The sequence below is a fragment of the Mercenaria mercenaria genome, chromosome 13 (genome assembly GCF_021730395.1).
Source record: "Mercenaria mercenaria strain notata chromosome 13, MADL_Memer_1, whole genome shotgun sequence".
Taxonomy (NCBI): domain Eukaryota; kingdom Metazoa; phylum Mollusca; class Bivalvia; order Venerida; family Veneridae; genus Mercenaria; species Mercenaria mercenaria.
Genome location: NC_069373.1, coordinates 53,383,837 through 53,400,597, shown reverse-complemented (window position 1 = coordinate 53,400,597; position 16,761 = coordinate 53,383,837). Strand labels below are relative to the sequence as shown.

At 36.1% G+C, this 16,761-nt stretch overlaps 1 protein-coding gene across 1 annotated transcript in view; it reads right to left on the bottom strand.

Moving 5' to 3' along the window:
- Window positions 1-3,563: 3,563 nt before the first annotated feature.
- Window positions 3,564-16,761, bottom strand: part of LOC123528634 (delta-like protein 1) — a 34,466-nt gene continuing 21,268 nt past the window's right edge. Inside the window, exons 3-11 of the mRNA XM_045308507.2 lie at window positions 13,036-13,165; window positions 12,286-12,440; window positions 10,536-10,771; window positions 9,827-9,958; window positions 9,245-9,517; window positions 7,383-7,521; window positions 6,249-6,408; window positions 4,748-4,854; window positions 3,564-4,012 (exon numbers count right to left, since the gene is read on the bottom strand). Of these exons, the coding sequence (XP_045164442.1) occupies window positions 3,826-4,012; window positions 4,748-4,854; window positions 6,249-6,408; window positions 7,383-7,521; window positions 9,245-9,517; window positions 9,827-9,958; window positions 10,536-10,771; window positions 12,286-12,440; window positions 13,036-13,165 (1,519 nt within the window). The 3' untranslated portion in view covers window positions 3,564-3,825. The remainder of the gene's footprint in view (window positions 4,013-4,747; window positions 4,855-6,248; window positions 6,409-7,382; window positions 7,522-9,244; window positions 9,518-9,826; window positions 9,959-10,535; window positions 10,772-12,285; window positions 12,441-13,035; window positions 13,166-16,761) is intronic.

The following is a 16,761-nucleotide window of genomic DNA, read 5'->3' as shown; positions in this document are numbered from 1 at the left end:
ATATGCCAGCAAGGCTGTTGGAAGTGCCCTATATATACAACTATTGCAAAATACTCGCAAGTTATCATCAAGAGATATGTACTCAGAACAATAATGTCAGGTGCTGGTCATTAGATGAAATATGTAACTCATTTGATTTGCGTAACTTGAAATTTTAACCTTGAACTTTAGACACAGGCCAGGAGGGTGGGTTTTATTTCATCAGTCATACCTTTATAATTCGACGTCAGTTTATTACATGTGAAACCCTGTGAGAAAGAAAGAAAGGGTCAGATCAGTTTCGAACCCGACGGTCTGCATCTTAAGACATGACTTTTCTTGGAAGTCAAAATGTTTACGGGAATAAAATGACTATATAAACTAAGACCAAAGCTGTCATTATAGACGTCATGTCTGGTCTTTGGATCAAGTCCGCATAGTCGAAACCAGCACCGTACTGTTTATAACTGGTTTGGCTTCAATATCTCACTTCTTCTGAGTTATAAAGCCATTTTACTGACTCTTAAATAGAAAAAAATATAGTTGGTACCTAGTTCAATATATGGTGCTTATGTGTACACAGAATGTTGGATGTCGGACCCGGGTCATGCGTAATAGTGTCCCCATATACACATTGACATTTACTTAAAATTACCTTACCGTAATCAATGAATGACCTACCCTGGACTCTAAGGCTAATCCAGGTACACAAACGTTATCTCAATGGTGCCAGGACCTATAAAAGAGTTTTCTTGTCGAAACGGGTCGAAAGCTTTTAAGACTTGAACATGGTCAAAATAGTTTAGTACGAGCACCATCCGGCCACCTACTATAACCCTTTAGGACTGACAAGTGTGACTGATCTTGACCAAGACCTACACACATATGGCAGTTAGTAAGGCGAAATGTTACGTAATCCTTAATTCTAAGCTATGTCTGATTTTCGCGTTTATTAAATCGAAATCGTGAGTTATGTAAGTCGAAATTTAAAGATTTTATAGTTGATAAAAAATTAGTTTACTTTAGCGAATTTGTAACTCGAGTTACATTATCTCGAAATATCGAGTTACAGATATACATCTTAAAACAAAGAGCTATAAAACTAAACTGTACTTTATACTTCTTTGCTTAAAATAGCAAACACATCGCATTAATTCTCTTCCGTATACAGATATGCACTCATGAATTTGAAAAAAAAAAAACACAGACTTAAATACCCCTCTATATTAACAACAAGTATTACATAATAGGCTCATGTCTTTTTATAATCATAGGCACATGTTCTAAGCAAAAGAGACTATGTACATACTATTTTACATATCACTATTTATAATGAATATAAAAATGCGAAATTTTCAGCCACCTGTATCAGCAGTCATACAGTTCACATTGTGGTACGGTTCCGTCTAATTAGCGTGCTAAATTTCTAAAATGAATTGTTCCATCATTCAATTTGGGCAGTACCATTTACTCTTCGAAGGGGTTTTTACTATAAAGTAACAGACTGAATAGCGAACAGTGAACACTGTGATCAGCCTGCATGGATGTGCAGGATGATCTTGGTCTGCACTGGTCGCAAAGGCAGAATCACTTGCCGCCAGCAGGCTAAAGGTTAAATATGAAAAATAACCATGCTATAATTTGTTATTTGACTTTTTTCAACAACGAAGACGAGAAAACCCTTTTCCCACGTCGTAGATAGAGAAATATGTAAGCCATCGATAAATATAATGTGCGCCATGCTAATTGCCCTATGCTAAATGCGAAACAGTCAGTGCAAAGTGTTATTTACTAAATGCTGAATGTTAAATAATGATTGTCAAGTGTTAATTGAAAAACGATAATTGCTAATTGTTAACTGCGAAAAGCCAGTTGCTTATTGTTAAGTGCTTATTTAAATAAAGAGCTGAATATATCAGTGAATGAATGCATCTTTTAAATATTAATGGCCTTTGTCACATAACTTTTGTGTCTATTAAAAAACTTTTTTAAAAACATTTAGGGTAGTTTCTGTCATATATTCCAATTACTGGTAGAAATGTTATTGCTTCAAATCAGAATTGTAGAACAGTATAATATTATGTTTTCACATAATTAAGAGTTACATTCATTAGTCAAAAGATACAGATCATTAACAAAGAATTTGACGATTGACATTTATTATTTGTCAATAAGCATTAGCTCTTTGGCAATTAGCATTTTGCATTAAGTGCATGCATAGCAGACAGCTTTTGATATGTAGCATTTAGCATATAGTGTGCGGCATTCAGCATTAAATTATTGGCATTAACTATTTGTCATTTAGCATTTGGCAATTAGCATTATTAGCATTAACTATTTCTCATTTAAAATTTGGCAATTAGCGTAGCGCACCGGCCTTCTATAAATGTAAATAGAAGTATATTTGTTAATAAAATTATAACTGTTTTTATTAGAATTTACTGTTTATAAATGCTATTCACATAGAACATAAAACCACTGTCTCTACTGCTGCCATGCCATTTTCTGCCAGATTTGTCAAAGAGGATTTTTTTCTAAATCAAGCCGGAACCGTCTGTTGTCGTGCAACCAAAATAAAAGGTAAGCAAAATGGACTGATTATATTATATATGGATATATATAAACAAAAGACATAAGAATCACAGGTAGACATAAAAGAAACATATGATATGGCAAAAATAAAATCACAGGTGAAATTTAGTTCCACAAAACAAAACCTTTCACACATTGTGTTATACATTACTACAAATAATTCTACTATACTCACAGACCCGCTAAAATGATTCATTCGTTGAAGTTTTGTAACAATTAATACAGTAAACATGAAAAAGCATTATAAGCGAATAGTTCTAATGGGAGTTCGTAGCAAACTTGTTAAGCAGATTTCATCTCAAGCATGCACAATAAACACATTTCATTTTTTTTTCATGCCTTTTAAATACTTTATCATAACACGCGCTATGACAAGTCCTCACAAAATATGTCGTTTACATTTATCATTCCACTGTGAAGTAATCGTTCTTTCAGTGTTCTTTAAAAAAATAATGACCATTTTCGTCTGTATATAAATTTCAAATTATTTATAATTCGCGTGTTTTCGCGCCTTGTAAATGAAATTATGTCTGATATTTTAACCAAACGATTATCAGTGTACTGATGACTATTGAAAAAATGTAACAATATTGTTAATTTTATACATAATTTTAGTAATAAAAAATGTTATCTATACTGTTTCTGAACACTTCCGCACAAATCTAATGAAAATACCCATTCTGCGCTCAGTGAAAAACGACGCAGTATATCCGTACCTGGACACTTTCGCTAAAAGTTTACAGAAACGACGCAGCAGTTTTTAACTTCAGCATCCTTTCCGTTCTTTCGTATATGTACAACCAATGGAAAATACACAATAGTTCTAAACTTAGTTTCTAGAAACGATACAGTAGATTTAAGCATCCCTATTACTTGTAAAAGACTATTTAAAGTTCCTACGAAATATACAACTGAATCTCAGTATTAAATATCCGATCTGTTATCTTGAATTCATATGTATACACTTGAATCTAACATAGTGACCACCTCTATTAAGTAACAACTTGCTTTAAGCAGCCAGTCAGCTATTTTCCCAAACTGACTTTATAGGACTTTTTCTTCTGTTGTCAACTTGTCATAAGCAGCCAGATTACGCCTTTTCCTTTACTGGCTGCTAAACATAGGTCTGACTAGTTTTGTTTGTCATGCATAGTTTATACACGTTAATTCTATAATTCTAAAATAGTCTGTATTCTTAAATTGCGTAGAACCGTTCCAAATGTAAAGAACCAAGGGAAGTCACCATCTGAACGCTTAATACTTTCGACCGTTCTCCTGCGGAGCTTGCTTTGGCAGTTCTGGTAGGCCTCGAACTTTTTCTGGCTGGCTTGAATCAAAGTAAAGGGAATTGTCGAAGCCGATAGCTGCATCAGGGAGGGATTCTCTGCCAGAAGCTGACCTTGGATTGGCGAAAGCAGCTTTCTTTCTGTTTGCAGCTCTCCTATAACAGATATGGAGTACTTTTTAATAAGATATTGCTTCATACTATTTGTTGTAATTTATTTATATGAGCCGCGCCTTGAGAAAACCAACATAGTGGCTTTGCGACCAGCATGGATCCAGACCAGCCTTCGCATCCGCGTAGTCTGGTCAGGATCCATGCTGTTCGCTAACAGTTTCTCTAATTACTATAGACTTTGAAAGCGAACAGCATGGATCCATGCTGGTCGCAAAGCCACTATGTTGGTTTTCTCAAGGCGCGGCTCATATTGTCTTCTGAAGAGTATTTAGTACTCTATTTCGAGCTATCCATGTGATATGCTCGTAGTCCGTTCTCTACATAGCCATGTTGGTACTGTGGTCGGAAAGATCAGATGATCAATGTTAAGCGTCAGCTAGGAAATGTTTACTCAACAGTTTGCTTTGTTTATGAAAATAGCAAATTATCCGTCAGTTTACAATGGCAAAATCTGGATAAGTTTGAATATATCAACAAATGTGGTCAACCGAAAATAAGCTTTTAAGTTATACAATCGTAGTTTAAAGACTACGTACGGGCGATAATGTTGGCATGGGCAAACACACAGGCAGAATCAACAACTATTGATGGTAGCATAGCATACCTCCTATGAAAGTACTCTTTAACGAAACGGGATTTTGAACAGGTGACGGCGGCCTTATTAACTACTCGGCCATGCAGACCCCAGTGAGTGTGAAGATAAAAACTATTACTTACTTTCTTTTTTTCACAACATACATGACAACAACAACAATGGTGAGGATGATGAGCACCGATAGCACCACTGTCAGAACAACATACCAGTGCTTCTTCACCCAGGGGTCCTGGAATACAGTAAACACTCTCATAATTACCATGAAATCATTAAAATTCGTGGGGGATATTTTTTGAGAAGTCTGCGGTTGTGTAAAACCACGAAATTAAATCCTAACAAACACATACCATTTCCATATATTTTGTCATCTAAATTTGAAATCCATTATCTCATCACCCCAAGAAATGGCAGTTTTAACCAAAATCCACGAAGTTTCTTTCCCGCAAATAAAATTATTTTACGGTAACTAGCGGACAGAGAAACATCGTTTTTATCAATCAGAGGTTCGACATTCCCAAGAAAAAAATCTGATTTATTTTTATCATTTAATCTGGTGAGCATGCGCACTTGTAATTTGGTAGATCTCAAAGAACAGGAACGACTGACGGAAAAGTCATTGCTGAGTTTAAGGTCTTGGAATACTGAAAAGCATAAAATATAAAACTATTTAAGTCCAGAATCTACTAGGACCTAACATAAACTGTTTAGTTTGGGTAACCTTTCCAAACTTTTTAGGTAGGATAGGTAAGGCTTTTTTTTCTCTTGGATAGGACAGCAGGAATGTCAGTGTTACATAACTGTCATTGTCATAGTTCATAAATAGAAAACTTAAGACAATGTATGGACAAAAATAAATAAGTATGCACTTGCAATTATTCCCCTTTAACTAACATTTGAAATATTTGCTACAACATCGTGAAAAAAACTCTCGGACTGGACTAAGATTAAAATCTTAGCTAGGTATGGCCGGGTTACTCTAAATAAATAAAATATTTAGGCCTAGCTGATAATAGTAAACAGCCAAGAAGTTCTAGAATATGAATTTTCGCAAAGAAAACAACAGAAAAAGTATGAAGTGCGGTTTTTGAAAGATGGTAAGTTTGAATGATACGGCTCCATAACAAAGAGAAAAATCTTAAAATATACAATTAAAATTTTTTAACAAATAGTTCAGGTCACGATAATCTGAGTATCAGGGAACACATTTTGGGCAATTTGAAATATACCAAGACCCGCTTAGTAAGTTTCGGTAACTAGAAAACATGATATAGGGGGATGTAGGCTCGAACTCGGGCGAAGCATATATTCTCCGTTAAGACTGATATCTATGTACCTTCAACAGAAAGGGTGAAATTTGTGAAGTTTACATTTATTTGTGGCGGACAACATTTAAATATGTCATTCAAGCACCAGTTAATGCCATTTCGCATATATACAGCGAACCTAAATCGAGTCGGATCACCGATCAGATGTTGTTGGGTTTTTTTTTGTTTCAGAATCTGCTATGGCCTTCACATATACGTCTATTTTTTGTCCTAATCTCTAGGCAAAAATGTGTAAATCGGCAAATGCGGAGAAAAGTTATCTAATACAAAAGTTATTGCAATAATAAACAAAGTTTACCGGTTTTAATTGTTGTTCTCGGATCAGTTCCTGTTTCTCAGACAATGGTAAAATAAAGCTGGTCTTCACTTCCTCCTCCGGCAGAACTAAGATTTTATCCAGAGAGTGTCGCACTTGCGGATCTTGTGACTCTACAAATATCTCAACTCTCGTCTGCTTTCTGAAATATAACATAAACAAAATGTAAAGGACAATTTAATATATGTACGTATGTACATAATTATGTGTATTAAACACGTGTACAAAATCTGCAAAAATATTTTAGTTGCTATACATCTGCGAAATCAAGTCCTCTCTTAAATAAGCGGTAATCGCATAATGACGGACTTGCACGTATCTCAGTTACTTTGCTCTGCTAAACATGTGTTCTTAACTTTGCTGATATCTCATTGCAGGTATGTGCCATGACAGATATGTGCTTCCCGTCGTTTAGAATTCAATTATGAAATAATTAGCATTCAGTCACACAGCACCACTAAAGTTTGAGGTCTCGATAATTCGCTTTTCTTTCAAAATGTGTTTACAGTGTGACCGAAAATATATTTTTACATGATCCCTCGCTTTCTTTTTTATTCAGCAGTGACCACATTCATGAAAATGTGCATTATAAACTTTTAAAAGGGTTCAGGTATATAGTACAGCCCTTAGAAGTTAGAATAAAGAATAGCAGATATTTAGTGTGTTGCTGCCGCTAAATATTTCCGGAAGTAAAAGCTACTCCAATTTTGAATCAGGTTCGATAGGTAAGACGGTTTCTGATAGAAGTCTTATTTGACTGTTTTGACTGTATATGTCAGTTAGAAATAATGAGAGAGTTTAGCAGCTCATTTTTATTTCGGTCCTGTTTTTCAGTTATACACAAGCAAACTAAACGAACATTGTAGGAGTATCGAAAATAGTCGAGCTTAGTTCATTTTTCCACCAAGATACAACAAACAGGAATAAAAGCTTATAAGCCATTTACTAAACCTTTTATTTCTATCACCGTTTAGATATCCATAACGAAAAACTATTTCAGAAATACTGAACTGATTCAATTTAACTAATTCAAACAAATAAAGCATCTTATTTTGGGTATTCATAATGTTATATACATAGAAGGTACCATTTGAAGTAACAGTATATTTGACTCACTCGTTTGGATATGTTATTGTAGTTTCTATGGCAACGTCTGATATTTGTAGAAGATCTTTCAGTAGATGACGTATTCCAAGTGTGAGATCATCCCACTGGTTCTCTGGCAGATTGCCAGACAGGTAGATTATTTTTGTATCTACAATAACGTGAGAGAAAAAACATGTAACTGTAAGGTTTTACCCAGCAAGCATTACATATTGGGCCGATATTGGACAAATATAATATTTTCGGACCAATATCGTCAATAGATATCTCTTATGCGATATTGGTCGGATATACAGATGTTTGCTTACCATTCAGCAAATTAAAATACATGTACTATTTTTTCTCAGAACTAATCAGGGGCTTATGGAACCGTTTTATTTAATTTTTTTTGTTTATATACCATTTTCCCTAGATATGGCAGCCTTAAACATATTTTTTCTAGTTTTTTACCATATTTACATATTTTATAGTTTTATCTTTTCTTGTTTTCATTGGATTTAATGCCTTTTCCAACAGTTTTTATATTCTGTAGTCCGTTAACCAGTTTACATAGATTCCTTACAAGTATTTATCTATTCTCCGCAAGTAACAGACAACTTCCAACATGAATCAGAGGTGCTGGACGCAATGGCTTAAGACAAGTCATTGGTTTAAGGCGATAAAAAAACGAAGTAAGAGTCAATGGCTTAAGACGAAAAAAGAGATGGGGTCAACGGCTTATGAATATCAAAAAGAGATAGTGTCAATGGATTAAGGCGAACAAAATGCATAAGACTTCAGCAAAGCGATAGAGTCACTGTCTTAAGACTATAAAAAAGACATAAGTCAATGGTTTAAAAGTAAATGGTTTAAAAGAGATAGAAGATAGAGGCAATGGGCAAAGACGATAAAAAAGTATATGGCTAAAGACAATAAAAGATATAAAGTCAATGGCTTTAGACGAAATAAGAGTCAATGACTCAAGAGGATAAACTAGATGTGTGTCCAAACGACACTGGTGCCACCACATCCTTTCTCAGTATATGGTATCATAACCCCATGTGATATGTTTTTAAATAAATGCAACATAAACTTTTAAGCACTTTATGTGTATTTTTCACGGAGTCAAAGACCATAATTCTGGTCGCACTGTGTGAAATTCCAGGCAGAACTTCTGATGTGCAACTTCACATGTTATTTAATTATCCGCGAATGTTTTACTTTTGAGATACATGCGGTAGAAACTTATATGCCCTTTGTGCATATTTTTGACAATAACGGGTCTGGTCTGACAGGCAGAAATCTGGAACAAATCCCCAGATGCATAACTTCACATGCTGGAAACGACTCCTATAATGTTTTAACGTACGTGATACACAATTAACTTTAAGGCCCTTTCTAAGCATAATTTTGATTAAGTCAAGGGCCATAACTCTGGTGTAGCTGTCTGATGAAATCCCAATAAAATCCCCAGGTGCACAACTTCACATGCTGAGTAACAATCCTATTAGGTTTGATGGCTTTTTGTCGAAAGCTTTATGAGATATGTACGGCAAAGTTCGGACAGACAGACTTCCGGACAAACAGAAGGATGGGCGGGTGACGGACGGCCGGATGGACGGACAAGGGCAACTCTAAGTGCTCCATCCCCACAAAAAGGTAAATAACTTAAGGGGGTCACAAAAAGAGGTCAAGCACTGGTTCAAGATGATAAATGGCTAGGGTAAAAAACGTTTGCTCCACTTTAGAACGAGTTGTACGTTCTTGGATCAATATTTAGATCCAATCCATCTCTGCTATGCTATCAAACTTAATCTTACATTCCATATACAGGTCTGTATTTCTTCTCTTTCGAAGAGAAAAAAACCTATAAATTAGAAAGAATAATTCTTTACCATTTAACATGCGCACAACTTTCTCGGTACAGTTTCTACCAGTCCATAATCCTACACACTTGCACAAATAATTTCGTCTGTTCGGAGTAAGTGTACATATCCCGTTATTCTGGCACGGCGCCGAGGTACAGGGTGTAACGAGGTCATTACAAAGAGTCCCAGTCCATCCAGGGTGGCAGATGCACTGGAAGCCGCCGACGGTGTCGTTACATACACTGTTGTTGCTACAAGAGGCATCATCACAGAACAATATTAGTTCTTGACAGTTTGGCCCTGTAAAATAATGTTACGAAAACGTAAAGTAGAACCACATTACTAAGGCCAATGGTGGTTCATCTAAAAATAGTTGTCACATCTGAAAGATGATCTTATTTGCGAGATGGTCCTATCGTCGACTTTTCTGTAAAGAGTGATGCATTAAACTATATGGGAATACTCGGTCATGACCACCTGTACAACCTTGAAAATGCAAAAGTTTGACTGGAATGGTCAACTTTTTTTTCCTATAAGTGGCTTAGAATTTCCATTAACGGGCCAAAATTTCTTTGAGGTCTCGTACCGGGTATAACAAATTATTCTTGCCTGTATAAGCATCCGAACAATTACACGTGTAAGAACCCTCCGTGTTTACACAATCACCATGAGGAGAACAGGGGTTGTTGGTTCCATTATAACATTCGTCAATGTCTATGGCGCAGTTATCTCCTGTCCATCCTGAAATTATAAGTACAAATCATACAGGATAAGATGGTAATTACTGCTAAATTTCTATAATGAACTTGTCCATCTTCCAATTTGGACAGTACCATTAACTGTTAAAAGGGTTGCTTACCAAAAACATACTGACTGAATAGCGAACAGTGCAGATGATGATCAGACTGCACAGATGTGCAGGTTGATCATGATCTACACTGGTCGCAAAGGCAGAACCAACCGTGTCCAGCATGGTTAGGCATTTGACCAGATTTAGCAACGAATTCGCACACATAGCCGTTATCGTATCGTGTGGATAAATTATAAAAATACATGGTATAGAACCCGGCGCGGCATGCTAATTGCCAAATGCAAAGTAGAAAATAATTACTGCTAAATATCAGATACCATAACAATGTGCCAAAACCATAACCCTAACTGCCAAAGAGCCAAAATTATTTACGCTAATTGCCAAATGATAAAATGCAAAATACTTTATAGGTTAAAGAGTATGGTAAATTAATGAAACATTCAATATTTGAAAATACTAGACTGACGTCGAGCAGTAGCATTCGAAGACTGGACCGAAAGTATTTACCTTCTAAGCAAACAGGGACGCCATTTTTATCACAGTAATAATGGCCCGATTCATCATCGGTAGGAGCACAATAAAACTGACATGAGGGACCATGGTAATTCTCCATGCATATTTTGGAGCCATTTTTCGCGCATGTGTAATGACCTTCTCCAACGATATTCTTTGGTATACAGTGAGTCATGCAGTCTTCGCCATAGAAATTAGTTCCACAGTATACACGTGCCTGTGCTGTAATTCTGTAAAATAGAAAAATAATGTTTATTCGTCTTTATACTTTTTTACTTTATAGCAAACTAAGCAAATTAATGGCGTAGTTAGTCAATAAGACATAGATCTAGTATGAAACTGTTTATCCAGAAATGGTATCATCTATTTGCTTTTTTCCAAGGACATGAATTATGCGATAATCGGCGTTGTAGCATTTTGATAAAAACAGAAACTCCGAAGAAAATCGTTCAATGATATGGCCGCCTGTGACCGAATAATAGGTGGAACAAGAGGAGTGTGTGTGTGTGTGGTGGGGGTGGGGGGGGGGGGGGGAGGATTGCGAGCATGGCCTGTGTTAATTAAAACTAAACTTTTTCAGGCATTCATTATAAGTGACATTTAAAGTAGCATTGCCTCGTATAGCTTGTTCAATTTCTAACATTTCGATTTCGAACAAGTTATCAAGCAAATTGCAATTCTATATTTTCTCGTCGCTTGCCATCTTGCTTGCTGGTTTCGTTTTCTTTTCAGAGATAAGTAAGGGCTTTGAAAAAAAGCGACACTGATCTGTAACTTAAACGTCAACAATGAATATACGATGCAATTCCGAAGAGAATGAAGTTATATCACATTTATTTAATATATTCCAAAAAAAATATGTATTAGTTATCTGTAAAATTATGCAAACACAGTAATCACTTTATTATTGGAAAAATGTTAAAAGTTATATTTGAAATAGAAGTATAATTGTAGTAACGGATTGTGGTTTAGGCAAGGGACGTAATAAAGTACGTTTCTCATCCTAGTCTCACTACGACTATTTGCTTGTTAATACGTGTACTATTGTTAAAGTTTGATTCTATTTATTTCGTAATGATATTTAATTTTATAACACTGTAAGGCTCATCGGATAGGCGGATGCTCCCTGACCCCTATTATGCCCATGACGGGGAAAATAAATGGGGTTACCCTTATGGGGTCTGAAATTTTTTTTCCATAGAATGCTAAGTGATACATACTGAAACGCGGTAGAGTAAAAGAAAACACGATGCTATTGAGAAACGGCACGAGGAAAGAGACAAAGATTAACACTATTTATATTTGGACTACTTGTTAGACCAGCGGAGGCTTACATTTGATTTGGTTGTGATCTGCCTCAAAAGCATCCGATTAACAGTAGGGCGCCGCCCTCTTGGATTCATGCATATTCATTACAAATAGCTTTATGCAAATATGTGATCTAGCTAAATATTATAACTTTTGATTAAATATCTCCATGTTTTAGTTTGTTGTCTTGTTTCTGACCCATGCACATTGGGTTTATCGAGGTTAAAATGGAACTGGTTGGTTTCCTTGCGCGTTTTTTTTATAGAACTATGTCATGTCATGAAAGTAGTCCAGCAGCATGTGCAATACAGGATTTACAGTACAATTCAGAATATGCTTTCTGTCTGTTCATATTTACTTGTGAAATACTGAAATACAAGTCGTATTTTTTTTACAGAATCATTACATGTATATACTAGAATAAATGCACACGCACATTTGGTAGTTAAAGTCGAAGTCTAGGTTATTCCAAATGGCTTCCTTCTTGCTTGCTGCCGGCGCTCTGGTAAACAGTTTCCTGACCTTTCCCATCGGGTCATTGCGATTTATACTGTCTCTGTCTTCTACTTTAACCGTGATATACAATGTGCTCTAAAAAAAATAAAACACTATAATTGAGACTGTTTATCCTGGAAACCGATTACTCTGTGTAATGAAAATAACTTCACATTACCGTGTGTTCAAATTTACCAACGAATGTTAACTATTAATGATACAAAGCGCAGTTGGATGCTTTTGTTTACGGCTTTAGTTGCAATGGAACCTAAAATGTCAATATTTTTCTTATTGACGTCCAAATTATATATCAGGTGCGTGACTTCTTTGTGACGCCAGTTCCATATGTGTCGTCGCGTTAAAAAAGCATAAAAGACGATATGTGCTAAAGAACAAAATGCCACATTCTATCTGATAGTTATAATTGTAGTTGCCTATATAATAAAACCATTATTAGATTGGTATCCTGTTCTTTCGAAGAGTAGTGCACTCATATTTGTTGTAAAAAGTACAGGTAGTATAATTAATGAGATAGATTAATGTCACGACTGCTGACGCGCGAGGATGACGTCAGAGCAGTTTCCAGGCAGCCATATTGGACATTAATAACAATTTGGTATAAATCTACACACCTGCTTTTCACTGTTTTGACCGTTAATGTATAATACGTCCATGGGGATAGCTTACTTACCGGCCATGGTTCTTCAAAAAGGACTGTCATTGGATTGACTGCGCCGTTCTCAAAGTTTGGTCCGAAGCTGAATTGGTTTAAATGATAATGACCAGTGAATCTTTTATGGTGACTACATTCTCCCGCATCCCTGAAAAAGGTGTGACGTAAGATGAAAATGATTATCCGAAATATGTTAACCTCTAGTCTGCTGGCGGCAAGAGATTTTGCCTTTGCGACCAATGCAGACCAAGATCAGCCTGGATGTGCAGGCTGATCATGGTTTGCAACTGTTCGCTTTTCAGTCAGTAACTTTTTAGTGAACACCTCTTTAAATAATAAGTGGTACTGCACAAACTGGATAACGGACAAGTCCATTTTAGAAATTTAGCAGGGTAAAGGATAAGGTAATGGACCCGTAATGACAATCGGCTATTTCCGTGCGACGTCGTTTTGTTGTAAAATATTTCCGATGTTTCTCATTACAGATCTGGTGCAGCCGTTCTGCGCATGCCCGGGAGTGATTATCAGTTGGAGCGCACGGCAATAATACGCAATTTTTTGTATGTCCGCACGCATTTAGTGTATAATATGTATAATATACTGACTAAAGGTTAGGGTCAGTATCACTATGGTTACAAAATATATACATTTAAGATAATTTTCGTTCAAATTGCTTGAATCCGGTATATACCGGAGTCTGACATATTTTAGTCACAGCCAGAGAATTCCGAAATCGCAACCGTAATATGTAACCGAACGGAAAATTACGGATCAATTACCTTAAATTCAGACTGAGCAACGTTTCAAACTATATCGTATATTTCTAGGTATTTATTTCAAACTATCTTAAAATAAGTACTACGTGCATGTACTAAAATAATATAATCATTTTCAAACACAAAATATTACATTTTACAAATTTTCAAAGATCGGAAATTTGAAGTATGTAACCCATCGTATTAACATGAAACTGTATAAACTCCAAAAATTAGAAGTGATTTTAAGAGCTTCTATCTTAGAACCACCACCGGTATAAAAACAGTCTGGCATGTAAATCATATCATTATATCTTGTCTTCTGAAATGTCACATTTTCTTATGACATTTGAATGCAAAGTTGTGACAGCATTTCGACTTCTTTCAACATTCCTACAATTTCTACAACGATAACTGAATCAATTAAAATTGAGCCGCGCCATGAGAAAAACCAGCTTAGTGCGTTTGCGACCAGCATGGATCCAGACCAACCTGCGCGTCCGCGCAGTCTGGTCAGGATCAATACTGTTCGTTTTCAAAGCATTTTGCAATTAGACAAACTGTTAGCGAACAGGATGGACCCTGACCAGACTGCTCGGATGCGCAGGCTGGTCTGGATCCATGCTGGTCGCAAACGCACTAAGTTGGTTTTCTCATGGTGCGGCTCAATTTAAACAGATTTGTCCCTTTTTATCTTTTTAGGGTTTAAGAAATTTTCTGATTACAACTTCGCAGGTCTTATTGTGTAGTTTCTTTTTGGAAACCATGGCTAGAACGGTGAAAGGGAGCGGTGGTCTACTGGATAAGGTGCCGGCCGCTCAATCCAGGGTTCGTGGGTTCGTGCCCCACTGGGGTCACGACCATGACTTCTCCCATGACACCAGTACTGTTTTTTTTCAGGAAGCGGACTCGAGAGAGTGGATCCAATAAGCTTGTAGCTTTCATCATAATCGAGCTAAAACAAATTAGTATAAACTAAACTAACGGTAATAACTGCGTCAGAAAGCCACACTATCGGGCGTAGGACGTTTGTTTAACAAGATGTTTTACAAGAGATATGCAAGTAGAACATTTTAAATGGCAACATAATAAAATGTAAATTTAATTAAACTATAGTGCGGACAAAAACTTATTTCTATAAATATTCATGACTGGTGCACTATTGTTCAGGTTTATGACAATGATGAATTGTGTGTGACTTTAACGTTTGCAAAGACGAAAATTAATTATGTGCATATAGCTTAATTTGTATTCCTTGAATGTTAATAAATGACATAACCACATTACGACATCTCAAGGTTTAAGTTTAAAAATTGTACATGTTTTGAACTTGAACACACATGTATTTATAAACTTAAAATACGTGGTAACACATCTGAAGCTACTCAGTAATTAACTATTTGACTCGCCCGGGCTTTGAACTCGAAACCTTTCGAGTTGGTAGTCAAGATTTCCTCATACTGAAGTATTAAAATAGATTATTTCCGCATTTTTTTTACTTTTCCTTCAATAAATCTGGTTCAGCTCGACCATTACTGAGTTGGACGCAAACAAACTGTTAGTAGTCCCTTTCGCAACCGAAGGTACAAATTCTGTAGGTGTGTATTTTATTATGTGGTAAGTTTTGAAGTTTTGAAATTAAAATTTCGAAGAAAGACCCCACGTGCCCCTACGGGTATTACGTAAGGCATGGACGGGCATCTCGACAGATAGAGCCACTGCCATACCGAAAGACAATTAGATGACGTTTTCGCTCAGAACGCAATGATTTTTACCCGTTTTATTAAAAGTGCTGATGGCCAGATCTCTTAACATTCACAGGGCCATAGTTGCATATAAGCCGCACCATGAGAAAACCAACATAGTGCATTTACGACCAGCATCCGCGCAGTCCAGTCAGGACCCATGCTGTTCGCTAACAGTTTCCCTAATTGCAATAGGCTTTGAAAGCGAACAGCATGGATCCTGACAAAACTGCGCGGATGCGCAGGCTGGTCTGGATCCATGCTGGTCGCAAATGCACTATGTTGGTTTTCTTGTGCTGCGGCTATTATTATTGCAAAGTTCTAACGGCGATACCTGGGAAATGCACCAAGACTGAAGACATAGATAATTTTCCAAGTCATGTTCACGGAGAGAAAAGATGTTAGAATGTCTATGATGTTTTTCCTTTAAGTTATCTTTCAAGTTACTACAAAGCTTTCTTACTTTCTTACACGCATGTAATTCAAAACAAAACGCTTCAATTACGAACAAGGTTTTACTTTTAAGATATGTAGATTTTAAGTTTCACGAATCTTCATTTTATGTTTTATGTCACAATTTGAGATTCATTTTTTATACGTAAGTGTGGACCTGCAAAACGGAGAAGAACAATAAAAGTAATAAATTGCTTCCGCACTGGTGTTACAAATTAAGCAACCAATTTAGGAAAAATAAGAAAATGTGAATGTACTTGTTAAACTGTACAATGTTTTGTAATTTAGTTGTAGCGTGTCTAACAATGAGTATTCTAATCGTGTTTATGAAGTGCAATGGTGACACCTGTTAATGGATAGAACTATACATAATATCAGTTCTTTATAATTATGTTAATCATATTTGTTTGATTTACCCATCTGTAACAATGACATTTTTTATCTTTATACTTAATCGTAAATATGATTAATCTTATATAAGTCATATGTTAAATGCTAATTTTCGACATAATGATTCACATTGTTGTTATGTGATTGCGGTCAACGAACAGTATACCATGTTGTACCATTTTGTTTTTCGAAAACAAATGACAACGTCCTCAAATGAACCAATGCATATCGACGGATGAGTTCAAACGCATTGTATTTTTTCTAATCATCTGTAACGAGTTGCGCGAGGCCCTGATACGTTATGTATGGACTGTCGGTAATGTACTTTCTAAAAGTCACAATTAACCATGATTTAGTAGCCAAAGCCGTATGTATTTTCTTTTGTTGAGCTAACTGCGGCC